The 26135-nt window shown below is 41.3% G+C and overlaps 1 protein-coding gene across 1 annotated transcript in view; it reads right to left on the bottom strand.

Annotated features, from left to right (window-relative positions):
* Positions 1–26135, bottom strand: part of LOC110088588 (dynein axonemal heavy chain 11-like) — a 269144-nt gene that overhangs the window by 49799 nt on the left and 193210 nt on the right. The window contains exons 52-55 of the mRNA XM_078394150.1: positions 15020–15154; positions 11853–12026; positions 8788–9023; positions 7249–7371 (exon numbers count right to left, since the gene is read on the bottom strand). Coding sequence (XP_078250276.1) covers positions 7249–7371; positions 8788–9023; positions 11853–12026; positions 15020–15154 — 668 coding nt within the window. The remainder of the gene's footprint in view (positions 1–7248; positions 7372–8787; positions 9024–11852; positions 12027–15019; positions 15155–26135) is intronic.

The following is a 26135-nucleotide window of genomic DNA, read 5'->3' as shown; positions in this document are numbered from 1 at the left end:
AGGGGAACAAGGAAACAAACAAACAAACAAAAACCACCAACAACAAAAAAAACCCAGACCAAATCTTAAAGAATTTATGTCTCCGCTTCGAAAGAACCCCAGTTATCTAGATTTAAAATCATTTTATAAATTTCCATTCACATGATGATAAGATTGATTCATTTGGTTGGCCAATCGGGATTTGCCAGGAGGATTGTTTTAAAATGTACCAGTCATGTATCACGTCACTCCTCATTGTTTCAGCATGTGTAAATGTTGCTGTCAATTTATTTACTTTGCAAAGGGGTTGGGTTTTGGGGCACTGTGGCCACTTCATGACCACTGTGCTTGTACCCCCCCCCCCTTTAAAGGAATATCAATAAATTACTAGTAGCGGACACCATCGCCACCACAAAAATAACATGAATACATTGCCTTCACTCCCTTCCTTGTGGGTGTAAGGAATTTAAAGGGAAAGATGGCTTGAATAGAGAAAGGGACATTTCCTCCTTTTAATTGTAAAGAAAGGGATGTTGCATTAATGTCTCCTCTCTCCCTTTTTTAACCCTATTCTTCACAATATGTTGCAAGTTTTTAAAACCCACTGACAGCCATGTGTATGGGCCCAGCGGTAGATATACTCCTTGACTGCATGTAAATATGTATTGATGCAAAAAAAGGGATAAAACGAATCAATATACATGTGATTGAGCCCTTAGATGGGTTCCTATGTATGTCTGTGAGAAACAGCAGATATTCAAGCACTTCTCTCTTGGGTGTCATACTGTTGGTTTTGAACTGGAGCAGAAAATGACCAGAGTCTCAGGTGAAAACAAAGAAGTGAGGAAAAATTTGATCCTTTGTTATTGTCAATAATATATTATGAATTTTGGACCATCCCTCCCTGAAGAACTGTTCTTGTTACCTAGAAGACTTGCACACAATTCTATGCCTTTCCCCCCACAGCTGGCCCAGTAAAGGTATCCTCCTAATAAGGAGTCTGGTTTAAAAGTTTGTTTATTGTCAACATGACTGCCTTGCATTCCACTCCAATTTTGCCAACGTGCGTAGAAAGTGCATCTACAGGCAACTGTGTGAAAGGCTGCAGTTGGAGGTTAGACACAGTATTTTTGAGAAAACAGAATAAGGAGGAGAAGAAATGAAAAAAAGAGAGAGACTGTTTTGTAGTCTAGGTAACTCCTACAGAATTTGTCCAAGCAGAAACAATAAATAGGGATTTCAACATTCATTCAGATTCAGAATTGCAGTCTAAATGTAATAAGTCTCAACAGGCCATGATATCCCATGCTGAAATCCCAAGGGAGCAAGAAATTAAAGACTTTTTTTTTTAAAAAAAATCAAGCCTGTGCTTAAAAGTGGATCAATAGCCTGCATAAGCAGGGTTCAGCTGGTCTCAAGATTCATTCAGAAAAGAGGGAGGCAGCCAGCAGCCCAGACCCCACAAAGAAGATGTGGATTTAGATGGGAAATTAAAATGACAATGAGAAAATAACTTCAATAGATGATCACTGGAAATGTGGGCAGATATGCTTAGATAAACTTTGGTTCCTGGTTTAGCCATCTGAGGGCTGATCTAGAAGTGACACAGGGCTTAAAAGTTTTCAAATTTATTCCCGCGAGCAAATCCAATCCACGTGGTTTGCAAATTAGATTACTTTCTTTTGTAATTGGTCACCAGAAGGTAAATGAGTTCTTTTGATTGGTTATTGGGAATTTAAAAAGTACAAGTAATGCTACTGGTTTTCCAAGTAACTTAACTGACGTCAACAATTTGCACAAGGGTGTGTTCAGTGATATTTTAGTACAGTACTTTTATGTTCCCATTGATTACAACATAAGATTAAGCACAGTGTATGCTTATATCTCTTATATAAATCAAGGGGATTTTAAAAGGCTTACATTTGGCCAGAATGTACTCATACTATGTAGACAAAAAAAGTATTTATTAAATCAATATAAAAGGGGGAGCTTTGTTTCCTTTTTCATTTCTACCAGTCCTGACAAAGAATGTCTAACCCACTGTAACGCTCACTTTCTCAGCACTGGAAGTAACCTCCAGTTGCTACAGCAGAGAAGACATCTAGAGATCAAATCAGATGTTATAGTCAGCACATCATTAGAAGAAGAAAACATGTTTAGGGGTTCAGCCACACATCATCTTCTTCAGCATCATGTCTGAGCAGGTAGAATGTAGAATGAAGGTGGTCAGAATGAGCCACTATGAATTACTGCCATCAATATAAAATAGCTACATGGACTTATGGTCACTGTGATCCATCGTTCACTGTCCAGGGGACAGAAAGAGCCAGAACTTCAAGAACCTAATAGGATATTAAAACGTCCTGGACAAATTTTACACCATTCTCCCAAGAGGCATAGTTGATGGAAGGCTCTTTCACACAGCTCCTGTTTGACAGTCATCCGTCAGGGTTCTGGGCCTGTTAAAGAGCATAGAGACCATTGGTGCAGACTTTAAAAGTATAATTGAGCAACGATTCTCCAGTGTGATTTAATACCTGGGTAAATAGTAAAGTGACTGTCAAACTGCACTTAGGCCATTTGAGTGATACCCAGAGAAGTCTCACTACTGAGGGTAAAAAATGTAAGTACATGGAGATTATGTGAATTATCTCAAAAGAGGGCACCTAGTCAATCTGCTGTTCAGGTATACTAACTGTATCAAAATAAAATGGAAAAGATCAGATTTGTGTTGATCTAATTACATCATATAAAAATGTCTCCAGTGAGAGAAGACACATAAAGTCCTGTGTAGAACATACTCTGAGGTAACAGAGAGACGCAGATGTTTTCACCAGACCTCGATACCTCGTCAGCAGATACCCTTTTAGCAGATCGCCCTGGCTGCAGAACCAGCCCAACAAAACATTTTCATAACACGTTTTGGGTGATTTTGTTTTAACGGATTGCTGCTTGGGTTTTCTTCGGCTTCTGAACATGTTCAAAATATGGTGTTTCAACTCCTTGAGCTCCTAGGAGGGATCCCGTGTAGAAATGGGCACGAACCAGCAAAAAAGGCAGTTCGTCTTGGTTCGTGGTTCATCGACATCCATGAATCATGAACTTCTTAACTTTTCCAGAATGAACCACGAATTGGTTCATCAGTTCATTTGGGAATTTTTTTTTTTTTAAAAGACAACCCAGGCAGGCTCAGCTAAGGCAGCTTTAAATAGGCAGCCAGCATCAAGAGAAGTTGTGGGGTGAAGGGAATGAACCAGGAAGTTCGGGAAAATGCTACAAAAGTTCATGGTTTGGGTCTGTTTGGGTTTTGTTTCCAAACCAACAGAACCAACGAACCGGCGATTCTCTGGGAACTTCCTGGTTCATTTTTTGGTCATACCACACGCTTTAAACTTTTTGATCCATTTGGAAGCAACATGACAAATGGCGTTTTCTGTACTGAAACAAAGGGAGCGACAAATGCGAATTTTCTGAAAACAAAATATATTCCTTAATAGATTATTGATGCCCCCGGGGTTAGGCCTAAGTACACCTCTTGTGCTAAAAGTAGATAACTGAGAAAAAGCCATTAGCAGATGCCTCATCATATAGAAAAAGGGGCACTCTTTCTCCTGAAAGGCGTTTCATCCTGTATAGCCCAGGCATCATAGGTGCTCACTTCTATTGAAAAATGCTATGTCGAAACAGAAAAAGAGGCACGGGCTTGTAGGCATTTAAGTGACTTTCTGTGTGGAATAAAGTTGCATGTAGGAGTGACTGCAAACCCTGTCTTGCTCTGTTGGGATTCAGAAACTTGAACTAGCCATAGCCCAGATATGGTTCAGGGGGTTCCACTTCACAGGGAAACTTTTTGGTCAACACTGTCTCCAGGGTTCCATTTCATTCATTCATTCATTCATTCATTCATTCATTCATTCATTCATTCATTTATTTATTTATTTATTTATTTATTTATTTATTTATTTATTTATTTATTTATTTATTTATTCAATTTTTACCCCACCCCTCTAGACAATGTCTACTCGGGGCGGCTTACATCAGTTAAAACAAGTTAAAAACATATAAAATACATTTATACTAATTTCCAGTTGCCCTTGCAGAAGATTCTGCTCAGGAATGGATTTTGGTGGAAGGGTTTCTAGATTCTTTCGCTGGACCCTTTGCCAGGGTAAGAAAAACTCCTGCAGGAGTTAAAAATGGAGATTGCACTCATGCAATGTTGTGAAGAAGGAGGAACCCCACCAGGTCTCTGGGAACCGTCTTTGGGAATGTCACTTTGAGCCAAGGCTTTTTTTACCAGAAGAGGCCAGACCGGTGAACTGCAACGGTATATTCTTGATAAACACAAGCAACATCAAAACATCACAAAACGCAGATAACAGGGCAAAATAGTATCTGTGGGCACCAAGATTGAGCAAATAATTCCTACATAGAATTGGAAACTGTGACCCCTGTGCCAATACAAACAAACAAACAAAAACAAACAAACAAACAAAAAACAAAACAACATCAAACACCCTGTGTCCGCCTGAACCCCGTGTTGTCCCAAATGTAGCCTATTCCTCTTGGGTGAGAAACCTTACCTTCTGAAGAGTGACTGTTTATGATAAATTTATTTATATTGCTGAGCTGCCTAATATGAGACCAAGAGCAGTTATCAGTGAAATAAACCTGGTTCTTTCTTAATGTGGAGCTCTGAGCTTCCCATAACCACATAACTTTCCTTTGGCGTTTTTCATCAGCTAGCAAATGGCTGTGCTTTTCAGCACATTTTCTCCAGATTGTTGTTCATCCTGAGAAATCAGGAAGAAGCATGAGAGGCTGATGACTCCAAGCAACTGCACACCAAATTTTTTGATTCTTACCTTAATTTTGTTTTAAAGTATATTGTTCCGTATCCTTGGTAGATGGTTTCAGCCTAACAGAGCTGCTGATGGGAAGGAATTTAAGCTCCAGCCTCCTTCCCCTTCTCCACTAAAGCTGTTCTTCTGACTTTCAAAGGTTGCCAGAATAAGAGGCTAACCGCAATCCTCTCCAGAAGCAAAATCAAACCTTAAGATGGGCAAAGCCAGGACATGTGCTTTTGATAAAAGGTTCTTCTGAGGATAAAGAGGCACTACAAGGACAGAAGGAGACCCCTTGATCCTGTTTGGGTGTCATCTTGGTAGGGACAATCTGTCACAACTGAGCATGCCTCCTAGAGACAAGGGCGTCACCCAAATCCTCATAAACAGGCTCAGCAACAGCCTCTGCCAATAATACCTTCCATGAGGTATCCAGGACAGATCCTACAGCTCTCTTCCCCAAGGAGGTAACCAGGCAGAGAAAGACAGCCACCACATTCCAGAGATCTTTTATAATATCCAGCACTCCACTAGATAAAAAAAAGGTTGGGGCATCAGAGTAGAATAATCCCTGATGTGAAGCTGACATTGCTTGGGTTAGTGCTGTATTTCTGTATTTCTAATGTGTTCTGTTACTGGAAGCAAAACCGGACAACAGGAGAAGGCAGGCTAGACATTTTATAAATAAAATAAAAGGGAAATAAGACCGAATCACACATAGTAATACTAGTTAAACCATTATCTAGAATACGGCTGGGGAATGAGTGGTTTAGGATGGCTCTGACTCTCAGATGATATAGAGAAAAAATGTTGTTTTATATACTCTGTTTTATATACTCTGCTCACTCTGAACTTCTAGATTAGAGTGAGCAAATTCGAGGGGCCATTTTTCCAGCCTCGGGACCCTCGACAGACGGAACCAGACTCTCCATGTGAAACCTATTAGATCACTTTCCATTTGAAATAAAGCCCACATCAGAAAACAACGGCGGTGATGACAAAAAACCCAGCAACAACAACCATAGATTGTCTGCTATAACAAGATGTGGTGGGCTTGGAGGAGAATTGAGCTTCCCTGGAAACTTGATTCTCCCATTTTTTAAAAAATGAATTTGGCAAAATCAATCAATCGATCAACGTTTTTGAAGTTTTGAAATTGTGGAGTCTTCGGGGGCTAAACAAACAAACAAAAAGGCCTGGTGGGAGTTTCTCCACCCAGGTTTAGAAAATGCCTCAGTTTAAGCATGAGAAGTTTGGTTAATGTCTCTGCCCCCCACTTCTGTTTTGGGTCAATTGATAGAAAACCAATCTGCTTCTGCCAACAACAGCAGAAAAGGATGGGCTCGCCGTGAGTATTTTGTCAAAGCCATTCAAGCAAGACCTCCTCTCGCCTCTCTGTGCCTAGGGCAGTGTTTCCCAAACTGTGCACCATGACTCTGTGGGGCACCAGGGAACCCACCCAGGGGTGTCATGGAATCCTCTCATCCTTCCCTGCTCCCTTCTCCCCCCCCTTCCAAAGTATCATACAACACATATTTCCATTTTCTTTAGTGTTCCTGCAGAGTGACTGGCCCAGTCTTCCCAAAGGGCTGGGTTTCCTGCCTTCCTGTTTGCAAAGGTGCCTTTCCTACCTACCCACACTCCAGAAAAAAAAGGCAGATTCTCCCTTTTACCTGGAAGCTGCTCCCCTCAGAGAGGTCAGGTCACCAGTGTGTTCACAATTATTTTATTTTAAGTAAAGGTAAAGGTAAAGGTTCCCCTTGACAATTTTTGTCCAGTCGTGTTCGACTCTAGGGGGCGGTGCTCATCCCCGTTTCCAAGCCATAGAGCCAGCGTTTTGTCCAAAGACAATCTTCCGTGGTCACATGGCCAGTGCGACTTAGACACAGAACGCTGTTACCTTCCCACCGAGGTGGTCCCTATTTATCTACTTGCATTTGCATGCTTTCGAACCGCTAGGTTGGCGGGAGCTGGGACAAGCGACGGGCACTCACTCCGTCGTGTGGATTCGATCTTATGACTGCTTGGTCTTCTGACCCTGCAGCAGAGGCTTCTGCGGTTTAGCTTTCAGCGCCACCACGTCCCTATTTTATTTTAAGGGGCTGTGAATAAGTGAAGCTGTGGGAATTGATCCTGTAGATACGGCAGTCCTGTTGTACTGGGGAGCCACAGCCAGGGGCTAGTAAGTTACGAGAGACGATGGTTAAAGAAAGGTTGGAAACCACTGGCTGGTGTTTCTTTCCTTGTTTGGGGTCTCTTGTTTTACTTTGGCCAATAGCAGATGCCTTATGCATGGGAAAATTTAAACCACTTTTATAAACCAGGGAGAGGTAAATTGTGTGATAAAAGGTAAGAAGGTATGAAGTAGAAATTGTTTATAGCTGGAATTGTGCATAATTTTTTTTTACTTAAGAAATAACATTACCTCCCCCTTTTCAGCATGTGTCTCCCAAGAAGAGGGTCCAGCACAGGATCAATGGTCTCCTCCAGGTTTTCAATTAAAACTGTATATCCTGTCACAACAGCTTCTTCCAAGGCATCAACATACCTATAAAAACCCACAGAAAGATAATTAGTGAAGTTCTTTACACATCTACTGAAAGGTAATGCTCACAGAGGTAAATGAGATTTACTCTCAGATAAATTTGTGCAAGATGACGATGGAAGCAAATGGAAGCAAAACACTTGAAAGGAGAAATGGGACAGACATTTGAGAAAGAGCATGCTCAAAGGTTTTCGCTTTCCTGTGCACCCGACAGGAAATAGGAAAAAATCTTGGTAGGGTAGGAATTTTGGAATTTTCACAAAGGAAAAAAATAAGTCTGTGACTACATGATCAAAAAACATTGAATTTGCTGCAGTTATAATACAGGCTGATTCAAAGTATTCCCCCCCTCCCCCGATCACACAACACAAAGGCTGATTTGAATTGGTCTGGCCTTTTCTGCTCCTGCCTAGGGCGTCTGCTTTTTTTCAAGCCAGAATGATTTGAACAGACTTTTCCCCACATAATCAGTTGATTAATTCTTGTAAAGGTGGGAGGTGTGTCTGTGGGTGGTGTTTTGATGATGTAGGCAGGTGTGGCATGATATTCAGGAGTCCAGAAACATCCACCCCTGCATTCTTTCCCCTGACCCATTTTTAATTTTTTAAAAAACATACATGACATAGTGATAATTCACCTCATCACTAGTTTACCACAAGATCACTTCTAGATGAGGAGAGAAAAAAATTACAGAAAGAACCCAGAAAAAAACAGAAGATGTTCCTGTGGTACGTGATATTTCTGTAGACATGAAGAAGAACTTGTGAATGCTACCATCTTTTCCAGTATATTGTACAACCCTTTCAAAACCAAGCAGCTTGATAGCAAACCATAAAAGGGTTGGTAGAGGCAGGGTTAGAGACAAAAGAAAAAGGAGGGGAGTTGTGGACTGAAACGTGAATTGCTTTGAGTGTGAACACTGACATCTCAAATCAATCTGCAGCTCCTGTGTGACTTTGGATGTAATAAAGTCTGCGAATCAAATTGCAGCAACATCGAATCAGAGCAATTCGGCTTGCCAGTTTAGTCGAAGCCTAAAACAAATTTATCTGCTACAGTTACTAGAATGCAACGTTTCTTAAGAGAATTGTGCTTATTTTGAATTTAAAACAATCATTCTTAAAATGTTGTGTTTATTTTTTTTTTTACATTAAATTATGAACTGAGGTTCTTTTTTAAAAAGAGGGTTGGATGAGGGCAAAATAGAGGCAAGGGGGGGGATTTTCTCCAAAATTAAAACAAGGAATCATCGCACGGAAAAGTTTGGGACTTTCCTGAGGTATTTTGTTTAAACTTCATTGACCTCCTTGAGTGCAAAGAAAGCAACAAGCCTAGAACGAAACAGCTGGTATGTACAACTTCAATGGCTCAGAATGTTTTTTATCCCGTTAACAGCCGTAGCTGCCAACGAGCGCTTACCCTTTCTGACTCAGATGGATAACTTTCAAATCTGAGCCATATCTGCTTTTTATCCATTTGATCCCCTGGTGCTGGGGGTCAATCAATAGAGGCCAGCGTTCACAGTTTGTAAGAATAGTGGCATTTTGTGTGGACATGGTATCACCAGGCAAGCCTTCATTGTTCCATTTAGCAATTGTTGCATCATCCGTCAGCATTGAGATCGGATCAAGACCTTCAGTCATTGGAATGGGGACCTAAAATAATAAAGGTTAACTTAAAAATGACTAGTTCCAGTGATTCATTCCCATGACACTCCATTTCCACTTATGTCTGCCTGTAGTCTCAGATGGTGGGAAGGAGAGTAACAGCGTCAACAACAGCATGAAAGGCTTTTGTGCAGTGAGTATACTCATTTTTCAAGGCAAGGGAGGCATATAGGTTTATAAACATTGTTTATGCTTAATTCCATACACAAAGCAAATAGTTCTACTATATTTACATTTATATTTAAAAGATCTCCAATTACCACAACTGAAAGCACAGAGGAGTGAATTGAATATGCTGGTCACAGTCCCAATTCCATACATTTAGGGGCCGCTTTCACATCAAGTCACCCACGCACCCCTACTCTTCCATTCTAAGATACACGGATCTCTACATAGAAACAGCTTCCATTTGCCCATCAACCAGTTCATAAAATGGAAACCTACATGCCCGCAACAAAGCCAGTCCTATCACCAAGTAGAGTGAGAAAACAGCTTCAACTAGTGGGTGTTGGGAGGAAGCAGTTGAAGCCATTGCCTTTTCCTCCTGAGTCCTGGCTCCCCCCACCCTTGTGTGGGAACCGAGCTGTGCAGACTACATAACCCATCTGGGTCCTTCAAGCAAGCCTTCTGCCCAATGAGTGGTGGCAGATGGTGTCTCCAATATTCAATGACCAGACCACTTGGGATCTGGAACAAAGACCACACACCATCTCTTTTACTTCAGGCAGGCTGGTCTTCAAGAGTTTGTGCAACTACTAGTTGTCTTTGGACAGCAGAAGAAACTATGTCTTTTTATTATGCACAGAGATAGGCCAAATGAAAAGAAATCCTCAATTTTCAAAGTTTCCAAAAATACTCCTCTTTCTCTGATGCTACCATGAAGAGATCCGAATATTCTTCTATCAGTTCTAATTTAAGCACAGTTCACCATTGGCTGAAATCCAGCCAATGAACCTCCTCTAGTTGGAACTTCCTCCAGGATTCCAGCCACTGTCTCTAAATCCTAAATCAGTCCTTCTACAGCTTGCTCAAATAAGCTGTTGCAGAGCATGTGGCTTCGAAATAATTTGTTTCAAATAAAGTGTGGTTAAGGTTGACCAAAACCTTTTGAGTTGGGATGACACAACATGCTGCAGTTAATCAAAAATGGAAAGAGGAATGTAGAATCCCAGGACCAGTTTAGGCTTCTTCCCATTATGATAAACCATGGTTTATTATGACATCTAAAGTTAGCCATTCCATGAAAAAATAACCCCTGATCCTTGAATTTACAGAGGTTGGGCCTGAAGACAATAGCAAAAAATGGATCACTTTGGTCAACTGGAAGTTGAGTGATGGCAACTGGACTTCTTTCTTGTTAGGTTGAAATGTTTCACTACTCATCCAAGTAGCTTCTTCAGTCTGGTCAACAAAATTCATTTGTATGTCTGAAAATGGCCAACAGCAAGGCAAATTAGGGTGAATATAGAAAGTTTATGATAATATTTAAAATGTTAATCTGGTTGCAAACCTATAAAGTAAATATTTAGTTGGAAAATGTTGCTAAATGGTTGCCTGCCCCCATAAAGGCATAGATGTACAGTGGTGCCTCGGTTAACGACAAATCCGCATAGCGATGGATTTTTTGTGATCGCAAAAGCGATCGCATTGCGATGTTTTTAATGGTAAAAAATCGCTTTGCGATGATCGGTAAGCTGTTTTGCTTACCGATTTTCGCATAGCGATGTTTTAAAAACAGCTGATCAGCGGGTTCAAAATGGCCACCGGAAAAAATGGCCACCCACTGTGTTTTTGCACCAATTCCTCACATACCGGGCAGCGAAAATGGCGGCCGTATGGAGGATTTTCACTTAAAGGTGAGTTTTAAGCCCATAGGAACGCATTAAACGGGGTTTAATGCATTCCTATGGGCTTTTTCTTTTTGCATAGCGACGAATCTGGATAGCGACGATTTTTCTGGAACGGATTGTTGCCACTATGCAGGGCACCACTGTATATAAATTTTAAACATACATGAATGTTTTTTAAAATTATAACAACTACTGTAGTGTGCTTACTTAGGTAACGTCATATCTGTTTCTAGCGGTATTTTTCTATCAGCTGTGTACTGTTCTTCAGCAACAGAACGACAGTTTCTCTTATATGGAACTAGAGTCATGTTTAACAGTCACATTGGGAAAATCTTGGTCACATGTAAGACTGTGCAAACAGTAACATGTGTGTTTTGCTCTCTGTGTTCTTACTCCAGCCCTTTCTTCCATTTGCATTTTGCTATATAAAAAACTTGGGAGACAGTTTTTATTTTAGAAAATATGCATAATAAGGAAAAAACTACAATAATAGAAAGCAAACTCCATAAATTTAAATAAAGGGCATCCACATTTCCAAAAAGATTGCTCACACAAAATCATCATCTACAGTATCTGCCACATGTTCAAAATGCTGCAAAGTATGCTTTTTTTAGCCACATGAAGGGCACAGAGTACCCATTTTCAATCAGCAGAATTCTGGATTCACCAGAAAGTTTAATTTTATAGAACATTATTAGGAAAAAAAATGTATCAGTCAAAGGGTCATTCTCCATAAGACACAAATGGGTGTCTCTAAGCATGCATGAATGCAAAGATGCTTCTCCTTAAAGAAAAAAGCCACCCAAAAATAGTTACTTGCAAAACTGGGGGTCTGCTGGCTGGAATGGAATCAATCAGCACTAGCTGGTGAATTTGCATTCAGGTTAAAGTTCTGCATAATGTATAATTTTTTTAAAAAAAATCTTAGAAACCTTTTGTCTATGGATGATTGTAAGTTCTAGCTTACCTTTTGGCTTCTCAAAAAGGGCAGCCACAGATTTTGAACCAGCTCATGCCGATACCCCCTTGCAAATGGCCCAGCATAGGAAATAAACGCTGCTGTCAGAAGCACATCTCCACAGAGTGTCTTCTCTTGTTCACAGTATTGCGCTACCGACTGAGCCCATCTCACATTCTCTGACTAGAATGCAAAGATCACAGGTTAATTCTTAAGAGCAGCAGCTTAAAAATAACTCTCAAACTGTTCATAACTACAAACATAGGGATGGGAGCTCAAATAGTGTTTCAGTTCTCCTGGGTACCTCCATTGCAAGCACTGGGATGAAAAGACATGAGCTTCCCAAGGGGATGCAGTCTACAACTACGGAGTCACCACATAGAAAGCCCTGCTTCTAGGCAATGACAAACGAGTATCTAAATAAGATATAAAATCATGGAATAATTGGGTTGGAAGGGGCCTATAGGACCACTGACTCCAGCCCCATGCTCAATGCAGGAATTCAAATCAAAGCAGATCGGACAGATGATTGTCTACATTTTCTCTTTAATTGCCTCCCAGGTTCGAGCGCTCACCCTCTCCCAAGGGCATTGGTTCCACTGTTGCACTGTTTTAAAAGTTAAGAAGTTTTTCTTGATATTTAACCTAAATCTGGCTTCTGTAGCTTGAGCCCACTGTTATGTGCCCTGCACTCTGGGATGATCAAGAACAGATCCTGTTCCTCCTCTGTATGACTAATTTCAAGAATGTGAAAAGTGATATCCTATCAGGCTTTCCTCACAGGCTTCATTTCCAGTCCCCTGATCATCCTTGTTGCCTTTGTCTGAATTGCTCTAGTTTGTCAGCATCCTTTTTGAAGAGCAGTGGCCAGTACTAGACACAGGACTCGAGATTAGACCTCAGAAATGCTGAATAAAAATTGTCCACAACTGGACAATTTGTCCAGTTGTGTCCGACTCCAGGGGGCGGTGCTCATCTCTGTTTCCAACCCATAGAGCTAGTGTTTGTCCACAGACAATCCTCCATGGTCGCGTGGCCAGCGTGACTAGACACAGAACGCCGTTTACCTTCCCACCGAGGTGGTACCTATTTATCTACTCGCATTTTTGCATTTTGCATGCTTTCGAACTGCTAGGTTGGCAGGAGCTGGGACAAGCGACGGGAACTCACTCCGTCACGTGGATTCAATTTTACAACTGCAGATCTTCTGACTTTGCAGCACAGAGGCTTCAGCTGTTTAACCCGCAGTGCCACCATGTCATTGATAAGCACTCTCTGGGTACCATCCTGCAACCAATGGCGTATCCACCTGACAATTGTTCCAGATGGCAGTCACAAACAGGGTGTCAGCAGAATTCTTGCTTGTCATAAGGGGAAACACTGTCCCTAAGATTCTGGACTAAGCCCATTGAGGAATTTAAAGTTCAATGATATAAGTACCGTAGGACCATGGGATCTGCAGGGGATTGGTTCCAGGCCCACTCCCTGTTGATGCCATAAACGGCATATTACAGACTCTATATAGTATAGTCTCTGGTTCCCTCCAGTTCTGGCAATACATCTTGGAAATGTGTATTACTGGGTTTTTTATTAATATTTTCAGGCAGTGGATAAATGAAACCGGGAGTACTGATCCTGTGGATATGGTGGTCCTCTTCAATATCAAATTGGTTCTGAAAACAAGCTGAAACCTAATGAAGAGTACTTTAACAAATAACTAACCATGTCAGCTTTCACCTATCTATACAGTCTGGCGACTACCTTCTGAAGTTTCTAGACCAGCCTTTGAAGCTCCTGTAGAGTGTGCTATAGTAACCAAAGGAACAAGCTCCCAAGCTACAGTGGACCCTCTACTTATGGAATTAATCCGTATTGGAACAGTGGCTGCAAGTCGAAAAGTCTGTAGGTCGAATCTCCATTGACCTACAATGCATTGAAAACCGATTAATCCCATAACTGGCAGTTTTTATTCTATTTTCGTTACATTTTGGTTTTTTTCTGGTCTATACGTCGATTTTCCGGCTGCAAGTCGAATCTAAATTTTGTGGCCAGAGAAGTCTGTAACTCGAAAAGTCTGTAAGTCGAGCTGTCTGTAAGTCGAGGGTCCACTGTATCAGAAAAGTCTTCTAATGCAAATTATTGCACCTGAGGCTAAGCCAAATTACCCAAGATTTTGGTTCTAATGTATAAAGGCTCCTCTTTATATATTACTTAAATAGGACTGGTCAGTTCCTTCTTGGAGCACAACAGTGAAATGCCGACTTCGCTTGCTCATTATTCACCTTGAAAGAAACATCTCAACAGCTGGAAAAAAAGAGAAAAGAATGATCCAGTGGCTCATATTTTTTTTTCCTTTGTCGGCTGCAATGGTATACTGGTTTCTAGTGAGTACTGGGAAGTTATGCTCTAAATCTAAGCACCCGTTCAAATACTGATGGTATCGACCCAGTGACTGCCTTGTTTTCTGTGGCTGCTGATCCAAATGAATGCTTGAATTTGCATTATGGCACCCCAAGTCTAGCGCTTGGTAGTTATAAATAGGAATATTACTTTATTGGTGTAATGAGTACTCTTACAGACGCTTCAAAAGTTACTTTCAAACAGCACCATAAACCATTGGCTGCCCTTGTTTTAGAATATCATCACCATCAACAACATCAATATCCTCCTCATCGCTACTACCACCGTCCATTGTTATTAATAGTATTATTATTATCTATCTGTCCTTAATATATGCAGTGCATACATGAGGAAAAAATACTATAGAACTAGCCTATTCCTGAAGCCCACATCATTGTAATCAGGGCCAGCTAGCTATCTTAAGCAAGATTTGAAGGTTGTCCCGCAGCATCTCAGACTCGTAGCACCTTAAACGAAAACCATGCGTGTTACAAACACCCAAGGGTGCCATTCCTCTTCTTTTTAAAATTTTCTTGGACATGTTAGTAGGTAACCTTGCAGTTAAAATATACGGTAGCGAGACAAAATGTAAGAAAATATAAAGGTCAAAAACACAGTTCCTTTATGGGGGGGAAAAATGAATGATAATGACATAATTTTTTTTTCCGGCTCATCAGGTTCTTTGCTAAGTGCCTCTGTTATTGTTACATCATGAGTGTATAACAAAGGCCTGCTTTCTGTCGGCTGCTTCATTAGTCTGCCCTGTAGGACCTCACCTCTAGACCTTTCACTAATCTGTTGGCCAGCTCAATCGTCTTGTTAGTTCTATTCACTTCTTCCTGGCAGTGGATTTTCTCAGCTGTCGCCCCCTCCAAGGCGGTGGTGAAGGCAGCCAGGTTTGTGTCTAGTTCCTTCAAATAAAAACAGCAAGAAACAAGGTCTGGAGATTGCAGGGAGACAAGGAACAAGAATATCGCTTCCATCTTATTTTTTACATTTGCAGGAAGTTCAATTATATTGTCAGGAAAAAGAAGTAAACACATTTGCTGTTAGAAACGCTCAGGTGTTCTATAATTCACACAGTCAAAAGAGGCTAGTTGTAGCATTTCTGTAGTTTGCCCATATCTGCAGTCTTTCATTCATTAAAAAAAAAACCCTGGACCTACTAGAGTCACACAACCCAATTTATGCCACTTTTCAAAAAGAGTCCCTTCTTATCCATTCATGCCCCATTCAGCTGGTCTCAATGAAGTGAGCCAGTCACCTAAGTAAGCTAGAAAAAAGGCCCCTATCCTATCAACCAGCAGTCCATCTTCATATCAGGTGAAGTGCTCAAAGAAGAAGTTGCATACTTGCTAGTTGGGACTGGGCTTTAAAAGGAAAAAAAAACCGAATCAGGAATCAAAGCTCCCAGATATCCTGTACAGACTATGCCAAATAGTGGCATGTTAAGAATAACAATAGCAGGCACTATTAGGCAACGGAGACATTTCTTGCTTCAAATGTTATTTGAAGGGAATATAAAATAAATCTTCCGCTTGTGAAGATTAGAAGCCCATCTCCTTGTGTATCACTGGAGGCGTCCTGACAAATAATTCGTTTGCTCTGTAATTAATGGATAGGGAGACAAAGGGGGAATGGGAGAGACAGAAAGACAAGGACTAGAACTTGACAAGGCATCAGCTTTGTAATTAGAAGGGGATAAAACATCATGTCTTCAAAAATATGATTGTTCAAGGAGACTGAGCAATCAACCGGCAAATGAATTTCTCCTGTTCTCTAGTTTGTGACTTCTTCTGCAGCTGAAAAACTTTGCTCTAGGAATAAGCAAATAAATTTAACCTCTTACAGAAGCTGCTCTGCTAATGACATGATCATTATTACACTGTCTGTTTTGAGACGCACACAGACAGAGAGAGAGACAGACGAAGACAGAGAAGCACTGCTTTGACTCTGGGATTTGTGGCTTGGAATGTTACAAAAAGGATCTTTAAAAATATTGCAGAGTATGGATTAAGGAGTGGATAACATTGGAAAATACGAGGCTCTTGAAATTAGAAGGATATAATTTGAAATGGGGCTGGCATGCATTCTTATGGTATAACAGGACTGAGGATTTTAAACAGTTTAACAACCATATATTAAGGAAGGCACTTCTGTCTTTCTGATATTCTGTATCAATATCGATGATACCAGAACTATTCCTATTAAATATCTTGCCAGATATACTATACTCTGAAAAATCATTCTTAACTATTCATTTTATAACAGCAGCAAGAATAGTTTTTGTGAAACACTGGAAGGAACCTAGAACACCACAGATAGATGAAGTGATAGACAAAATACTTGAAACTGCAGAAATTGAGATATTGTCAGATTGGCTAGATGCAAAAAAGAAAAAAAAGACCATCAGAAAATTTGGTTGCAATTATATACATGGTTACAAGGTAGATAGAATAGTGGAATGATACATAGTTATATGTAAGGCTGCAGAAGAGACAGAATAAATGATGGATAAAGACTATCAGCTACATAATCAATAATTAGAATAACAATATATCTGTCTGAATTTGATTTTTCCCTCTCGCACACTATCTATATTTCTTTATGATATGTAGAACTATTTCTAGAAGATAAAGTATAGAATTACTATGAAAAGTATTGATTTGTAATGTATCCATTCAAATCCACCCCCTCCAAGGGTACCCTTATCTCAGCTGCTCCTTACCTTACCCTACCTTTATAAGGAAAAAAATAAAAATAAATTTAATAATTTAAAAAATTGCAGAGTTCATTTTTTTTACAGGTACAGTTTCCCCCTTTCTATTTTGACCATCCAGAGAAGAGGGGAAACAAAATACAGTGGTGCCTCGCAAGACGAAATTAATCCGTTCCACCGTTAATGCTGTCCAGCGAAAATTTCGTCTTGCGAAGCACGTTTTCCCATAGGAATGCATTGAAATTTAATTAATGTGTTCCTATGGGGAAAAAAGTCAGAAACAACAAAAAAAGTAAAATAAAGTCACTTACCAGGTACTATAGACTGAGCCCGGCTCCTCACAGTGCCTTGTTAGCCCCCGAAAAGCCGGAAAAAGAGCATGAAACAGCTGAGAGCCTGGACCCAACAGGGAGGCAGCAGCCATTTTTTGCTCTTCTCCATTCCCGCCCCCCTCCCCGCCTCACAGTTGATTGGCGCTGGGTCTTAGAGGCTTCCCCGGGCTAGGTAGGGAAAAAGAGCTGGAAATAAAAAAATGGTGCTTTTCCCCTGCCCCCCCCGGTAAGCCTCTGAAAGCAGTGCTTTGCTGTGGGGGGCGGGCCTGTCCCTGCTGCCCCCTCCTCCTCCCCCTCCCCAAGCACCATTTTCAGAGGTCCCCCGCCAGTCCTCCGATGGTACTGGGAAGACTGGTGGGGGACCTCTGAAAGTGGTGCAGGGTGTGGGGGGCAGGGGTGGTGATGGGCCTGCCACCCGCCCCCCACCCCCACCCCTCCCACAGCAAAGCGCCACTTTCAGAAGCCTCCCGGGGCTTCATCTTGCGAAGCAGGGCCATAGGAACATTCGTCTTCTGAGGCACCAAAACCCTAGCCAGACCCATTCGTCCATTGGGTTTTTTGTGCCATGAGGTGTTTGTCTTGTGAGGCACCACGGTATCATAATATATGAAGACTGCAAGAGTAGACTTCTATAAACTTTTAACATGAGCAAATGTTTAAGTGCTTAAGAATTTGCTAAGGCGAATGTCTGACAGTTTCTGTGAGACACAGGAATAGTTAGGATAGCTGCTTCTATGTCAAGCAATGACATGTTCTAGATCCTGCGATTGAGGCATAATTTTATAACTTCCATTCTAGACTTTTGGCCTAGTTGTAACCACAAGGGGTAAAAAAAATAAAAATAAATCCCAGAGGATGTGGAAAATTCTGCTTGTGATTAATGAATGGGAGGAATAATTTGAGTTCATCTAAGTAAAAAAATATGACCTGTGGAATGCTGCCAGAAGCAGGAAACCCTCTGGTGAGTTGACGAGAAAGAGCTGTTTAGGGACGTGAAATTTGCCTTGGGGGCAGCATTGACTTACCTAAGCAATTTCCTTAAGATTTCACAGTATGAAATACGAGCAAAGGAAAGGTAGGCGACTCCATCTTGAAGAGCGCTGATCCTCTTTGAGGTTTCTTTGAATTATTTGCTCAGCTTGACTTCTCCTTCATAAAATGGTAAGCTGGGCAGGATAGATACTCAAAGTGGAAGTGAGAATATACTGCAGCCGAATAAAGAGGGGTGGGTAGCAAAGGAGCATGATTTGCTGAAAAAGACCCAACGGGGTCAATGGTGAAAGCAAAGGGAAACACAGAGAGAGAGAGAGAGAGAGAGAGAGAGAGAGAGAGAGAGAGAGAGAGAGAGAGAGAGAGAGACTTGATTGTCCCACAGGACACTGGCTCATTCTTACCACCAAATATTGGCAAATTGCTCCCTCAGCTATGACCTTCCCAACTAGGATGGTGGGGAACACAACTGATTTGTATTTTGGTTTATGTATTTTATGTTGTAGTTTATAATAATAAAAAACAACTAAAAGAACAACAACTATGGCCTTCTTGTTCAGTCCTGATTGTGACTTTGTTTGATTCCAAGTATACACAAACAGAACAATGCTATATACAGTATGTCTACTCTGAAGTAAACCCATGGAGTGTATTAGGAATTAATTCCAGGCAACTGAGAATAAGACTGCACCCAAAGCCAAGAGGCAGTTGTACCCCTTCGCCATCCCAGACTGCGACCACTTCCCAGGTACTGCTTGACAGAGAGATGGTAGCTCCCTTTTGTAGCTTCCCCAGGGTGAAAAGGGAGAGGCCACTGGGATAGTAGAGTCTGCCTTGTAAAATTACATTATATTTACAGGAAGTGTAAATTCATTCTTTGTCTTGTACAAAGAGATCTGTTTCCTGTACAGAGTACGTACAATTTGGCTTGGCCTAATTAGTGCTTAAATCAAACAACGTTGCAATGCTGTGCCTATTTCCCTGATTGCAAACTCTATTGAACCCTGTCAGATTTACTCATGAGTAAACATGTCCAGGACGACCCCTGTTGATGAGCTTATTGTACCGTTCCCCTTCCTTTTCTTGAATTATCCATAAGACACGTCCGTCCCCTTGCAGTTTGTGCATATCAACGCGATTAATTTTTTTAAGTGCCCAAATCTCGCTCACTCGCTCTCTTTTAAAGCATTGCCCTTTTCAAAACAAGGGGAAATTCAGTATAGTTTCCATGCCACAATGATCAAACAGTGTCACATCACTATGGCAATGGGTGCCCAGGCCAGGAATACAGATCAGCTTTAATTGTGCAATGCCTTATTGCTGGTGCATGTCAATCAGAACCTATGAATTGAGAAAAATTTGCTCTGTTCATTCTGTTAAATGATGTATCCAATTAAACCTGTTAGAATTCATGATCTTCAGTCAAGGTTAAATGAAAGTAGTTACTCCTGTCAGCTAGGTGATTAAATGCTGCCTACATCAGACACATTTATGTGCAAAATTAAAATTTTGGTATAAAGCAGGAATCTTTATGCATGCCAGTTAATTATCTTGCAGTTCCTTCCACTTATTAAATGCCCACTGCATTCCTTCTTAATCATTAGCTTCCTTTCAAAACTTGTTTCAGACTCTACATTATACCAAATTTCAATGTTTAAATGAAATGCTCCATAAATGAAAACTTCCTCTTTTCAAGAATTTGGCTGTTGCTACGCTACTGAAAGATAACTGCGTTATTAACAGTCTCCCCTCCACCCCACCCCCACCCCTATTCATTATGCAAAAGATCTGTTTGTGTTGTGCTCCAGGATTCTGAGCCACAGTGATAGGAATCCCTCGTGTTGCCACAGCCTGCTGGTCATTTTTGCTTTCTTTAAATCTACCTGGGGCTTCTCTTCTTTGCCAGCCAAAAACATTGAGGTAGTAACATGGAGCGCTACAATATCACAATCAACCGGGCAACAAAAAGACAAAATGCACTGAACCCTCCCAACCCACCTCCTCCTTGAAAATGGGGTGGGATGCGGAGAGAGAGAATGAGAGCCTTCCAGGAACAGCACAGGTTTTAAATTGAGCAAGGAGGAAAGAAAAAGAAATAGCCAAAGCGAAGGCAGGGAGCTCTCCTGTGAAATGGAGTCTTGCTGTAATCTGTTTTGTTGGGATTTCTCTGCCGGTCATTGTTACCAACCAATCTGAGAAGAAGATGAAGGGAAAACTTCCTTCTCGTGTAGGGTAGCTACATATGTAATGATCAGTGCTGCCAATAATGTGTTCAAGGATATATTTAGGAAACAGAAGCAAGATGAAAATGGCTAGAAATTATACTTCACATTGTATAGAACTAGGGTCAGGGAACTTTTTTACCTTTTACCTCCCCCAAAAAATTATATATGCCGACATTACCCCCTTGATCCGAAAGGAAGGAACTCATACATTATTTGAATTAAAAATATTATTGAATCTACACAGGCGGTGTACCGAACTAGCAGGATGCACCAAATTTGATAAAGATGTGCACTATTTTTGCTGGAGCACATTGCACACCAGCCATGGGGTGGTATAGGGAGTAGTAAGGTGTCCAACGTGCCTAGCAAGTTGCATTAAATTTTTGCTAGCTCGCAGAGGATTTAATCATCATCAGTGGCTTCCAGAGTGGTGCTAGCAATGGCATGCTTGCTAGAGACAGCCAACACAGAATTGGGAGGGGGCTTTCCCTACCACTTTAATCATTCTATGTGTGGTATGCAAAAAGGAACAAACCAGGCTAAAGGCCATGTCACCCACCCTGGTGCCACAACCCAATATCAAAGGACCAGAGTGCTAATTTTTTTATCATCATCAATGGAAAACTCAGCAGTGGCCAGAGGATTGGAAAAGATCAGTCTACATCCCAATCCCAAAGAGGGCAGTACCAGAGAATTCTCCAACTATGTACAATTGCACTCATTTCACACACTAGCAAGGTTATGCTCAAAATCCTACAAGGTAGGCTTCAGCAGTATGTGGACTGAGAACTCCCAGAAGTACAAGCTGGATTTCGAAGGGTCAGAGGAACTAGAGACCAAATTGCTAACATGCGCTGGATTATGGAAAAAGCCAGAGAGTTCCAGAAGAACATCTACTGTACTTCTCCGTCATTGACTAAGCAAAAGCATTGCAGAAAGTGAGGATGAATTACATAACTTCTTAATGAGGGCGAAAGAGGAAAGTGCAAAAAATGGTCTGAAGCTCAACATCAAAAAAACTAAGATCATGGCCACTGGTCCCATCACCTCCTGGCAAATAGAAGGGGAAGATATGGAGGCAGTGACAGATTTTACTTTCTTGGGCTCCATAATCACTGCAGATGGTGACAGCAGCCATGAAATTAAAAAACACCTGCTTCTTTGGAGGAAAGATATAATAAACCTAGACAGCGTCTTAAAAAGCCACCCTTCCCCCACCTTAATTCAGTTTCTCTTTTGATTGCCTGCCTGTTCATTTTCACAATTTTGAGCCAGTCTCTCTCTCTCTCTCTCTCTCACACACACACACACACAGACACAGACACAGACACAGACACAGACACACACACACATCGATCCATCCACCCACCCACCCTCCATTTCCTCCCTCCCTCCATTTTGTACATTTAAATAAGCTTGATGAAGTCCTCGGTCTCTCGCACCTTTCTTCCCTCCTTTCCCTTGCTTGCTCCCTGATCCTCTCACTCCTCCTGCTTGTTTGCAGTCATTTCCGGAGGAAGCAGTCATTCAGAAGCCCCGGATTGATTGATTGATTGCCTGGGACTAATCCATAGCTGCAACCAATCAAGGAGCTTATCTCCTGATCTCCTGAGAGAACGGAGGATTTAGGAGTGCCCTGCTGCAATGAAGGAAGTAACAGGGAGAGGTGGTTTACAATTTGAGCTTTGGCTGCAGAGGGTGGGGGTGGGAGGGAGGGGGTAGCACTCTGTTCATTACCCCCAGGATTTTCACTTTTACCCAATTTGGGGTAAAGCAACCCTGTTCTCCGACCTATACTATAAAACTAATGGATGTGTCAGTTCCCCCTCTATGCCTCCTGTGACAGGGGCTGGACTTGATGATCCATAAGGTCCTTCCAGCTCTGCAGATCTAAGATGTTGATGATGTTTATTATGATTATTATTTATAGTAACAGTTACACCTCTCTGGAAGAGCCATTTATCTAATTCATATTTTGAACCTAGATCCACAGATAGATAGAAATCCAGAGAATTATATAGAGGAAGTGGAAGATCACCAACTGCTATCCCATCCTTGTTGAATTAGGGCCAGAACAGACAAAACAAGGAGCTTTGCAATTAGAACCTTAGCAGACTTGTGCGGTAAAGGACATATAATTATCCTTGGCCAACGTAAAGGCTTCCAAATGTACAGATTGACTTCCTTTTGTTTAGTGATTGGCCATTTAGGAAGAAACGATGCTTCGTTTGTATACCAGCTTGGCAAAGATGACAGCTGTGAAGATATGCCTTTGGTAATGTTACATCTTATAATCTCTCAGTTTCAAAACTGCCTGCCATTATTGTTTTGATTCAGAGATATAGGGATGAAGATAAGAAATTTCCCTTGTGCCACTCAGCTCTCGGAAATTAAATAAATTATATCCAGATCAGGAATGTTTCCAGATGGAGAGCTTTTAGTTACTGAAGGGTTGCAAGTGGAAGAAGGCAGACCACCTGTATACTTCCAGAGCAATTATGCAAAACGAAGATTTGCCCAGAAGCACTCACAGTAGATTGGATCTAGCAAAAAACTCCCAGAAACATATGGGTTCCTTCTATCAGCAGAAGAGTTTGATCCACTGGAGTTTTGTTTCTTTTTTTACTGGCAGATAATCTTTATCTTCCTGCTGCGTTGTTCTCCAGAAATCTGGTCTGTAAAGTTAGGGAAACACCAAGAACACTTGTGGGGAGGTAATGCTAGGAGGTACAGAGGGAAGGAAGAGTAAGAATGGGCCTCCCCTTCTTCCACCACTAGGTGTATTTTTTGAGGCAGTGGTGTCCAACCTTGGGCCTCCAGATGTTCTTGGACTACAACCCCCAGAAGCCTTCATCACCACCTTTGCTGGCCAGGATATCTGGGAGTTGAAGTCCAAGAACATCTGGAGGCCCAAGGTTGGGGACCACTGCTTTGAGGAACTCCAGGACACTTGCAGTGGCAGAATGAAGATTCTGGATCCTACCATCTGTTAAGAATCTGTGTTCATCTGCTTCAGAACTCTTACTTCCAACAGTCATAATGACGACCTCCATAGTCATACGCCAGAGGAAAAACCACAGGCCTGATGAGCTGGATCTTGCTTTACTGTGATCTAGGCTCGGAGAAGCTCCGGTTTTAAGTGCTGCCATAAAGCACCGACATGCAAAACATATAAACAAACCACTAATAAAACCTTACAATTAAATGTAGAGGGTATGACTGCAATTGTGTGCATAGCTATCGGGGAGTAAGCTCAATTAAACTCAATGGTGCTTACCTCTGGTTTCATAGATTCAACTTTTAAAATATATCGAGCTTTACAAAAGAACTTCAGCCAGCGAAATTGGAAACTTTAGCTTAATTTCAAATGCAAGCCATCTTGAAAAGAAGCGTTACGATTAAAGCTGCTAATATGAAGTAGGAATCCCAGCAAGGAAAAGGGGGGGGGGAATAACCTGCCCTCTGATTGAGGATTTTTCCTCTCTCTCTTTCTTCCTCTTCGCTAAGCATTTAAACATCAGTAAAAAGTTTTGCTATCACCTCAATCACTTGCCAGAGTAAGGAGGATCCATCACTCACCCTGATCCTCTGGCATGAGAACCTACCTAAGCTCATTATTTGTTCCATTTCAAGCTGGGTTCAGTGGCTGATCATGTGTGATTGAAATCTGGGGCAAGCAAAATAAAGAGATAATGGGGGGGTGGGGTGGGAACCAGACCTCTTTGCTAAAATGTTTCCCATCTATTTGCTGCAAGTGTACATCGTCAAAACTGCACGAAGAACGTTGTGCGCTCGCCATTCTTGGCGAATGGTGTATTTTCTCCTGTGAAAACACAAAGTCTGGCCAAACGGGTGTAGAGTTCTGGTAAATGGTTTCCTGATAGCACTGTTTGGTATGGCAAAAAGACCTTGTGCATTTCTGTTTCTATTTACAATGATTCATCCTTCCTCTTTTAAGAGCTGGCCCATATCTTTTTGGCACAGGGTTAAGGCATACACTCTTTTTATGGGACGATTCATTGAGATGCAAAATAACTCTTTGTGCTGCTTTCATGGACCAGTGCAGTACCAAGAGTTAAAATAGATTGCACAGATAATAAGAATCTTTTAAGTAACCATCAGTTGGATCACAACAAATTTCATAGCACGGACAGGTCCACAGTTACTGACTGGCTAACAGTCAGGCTGATACAATTAGATAGTAAGTAGGTAAGTTACCTCATGGATAGAACTGCTTCTGTCTGTGGCATAGGAAAGGGGGGATTCTCTGCAGCCTTGTATGTGCCAGACAGATTTGTGTTTGTGTTTGTGTATGTGTATGGAGCTGCGAGGGAGAGAAAAGAAAGAAGAGGAAGCAGAAACTGACCATTAAGAATGGCTGGGGAGGTGCTCCTCCACATCCCGTGACTGATAATGGTGCATTCTGTGGAGATGCAGGAGAAAGTTTCCTTGGCTGTAATAACTCAACTGTGGGATGCTCTCTTCTCGGAGGCCCTGTTGGCAATGATGTTGATTTCATTTTGGCAGCAACCCAGCTGTTAAACATGGCAGTTCACCAAAGCCTTCGGGGTTTACGGGTCTTGGCCTGAGAAGGTTGTGGCATTTTTGTAATGTGTACAGTCTGAATAGGCCTACATATTTAAATGTATTAAATATTGTTAAACTTTCTTTTAGGGAATTATATTTGTTTGAAATTTGTTTACAGTATATTGCTTTGGCGTTCCTAGCTGTGAAAGAAAGAAAGAAAGAAAGAAAGAAAGAAAGAAAGAAAGAAAGAAAGAAAGAAAGAAAGAAAGAAAGAAAGAAAGAAAGAAAGAAAGAAAGAAAGAAAGAAAGAAAGAAACCCAATATTGTGAGCAAACTTTCACTTGTGCATACCTTGGTTTTCTCTTATGTTAACTGTATGCAACTTCTTCAGTTAAAAAAAACCTTACATAAAAATTAATTAGAGTAAGGAGACTAGCAATCTAGAGTCATCTGCCATGTTGCTTGCTCCTTCACTCATTCTCTAGCTCCAGTCTCATGATCCAACAGGCCATGGAGTCTAGAAAACCCAGCTTATCGGTCATGTGACCTTGGTCTCTTGTTTCTGCCCCATTGCTCACACTATGCAATCATTCAACATTGGCACATATTTGCAAACAGAGGGGAGTGTTGTAGCCGCAACCTTTCATTATCACTTTCATTGGCCTTCAACATATGGATGGTGACAAGTCTGAAGGAGAGTCTCTGGTAATTGTGAGCCTTCTCCATATGAGTCAAGACCCTGGAATTCAAGGGTCTAACTCATGGGGAGAGCCCCCATGGACAATGGAGCTCCCTTTCCTCAGACCTATCATCCTTCATGTGCAGGAGGATGATAAAACTGAGGATGGAGGGGGCAGGGTAGAACATTCCGTCTATACACTAGTATTTTACCCAGTCTTTTAACAACGGAATGAGGTTACAATTTCTCGCAAATTATAAAAAATGGAAAACAACAGAAAAACCTACGTCTGCAAGAAGTCCTTGAATTAACACGACCATTCCAGGTGAATGACCAGGCCCATTTCTGTGAGTTACTGAAATACTAGAAAATCAATACCTCTGCAAAGAAGCCATCTTTTGGAATCAAGAAGAAAAGAAA

Source organism: Pogona vitticeps, chromosome 1 (genome assembly GCF_051106095.1).
Source record: "Pogona vitticeps strain Pit_001003342236 chromosome 1, PviZW2.1, whole genome shotgun sequence".
In the NCBI taxonomy this organism is placed as follows: Eukaryota; Metazoa; Chordata; class Lepidosauria; order Squamata; family Agamidae; genus Pogona; species Pogona vitticeps.
This window is presented reverse-complemented; position numbering and strand designations above follow the sequence as displayed.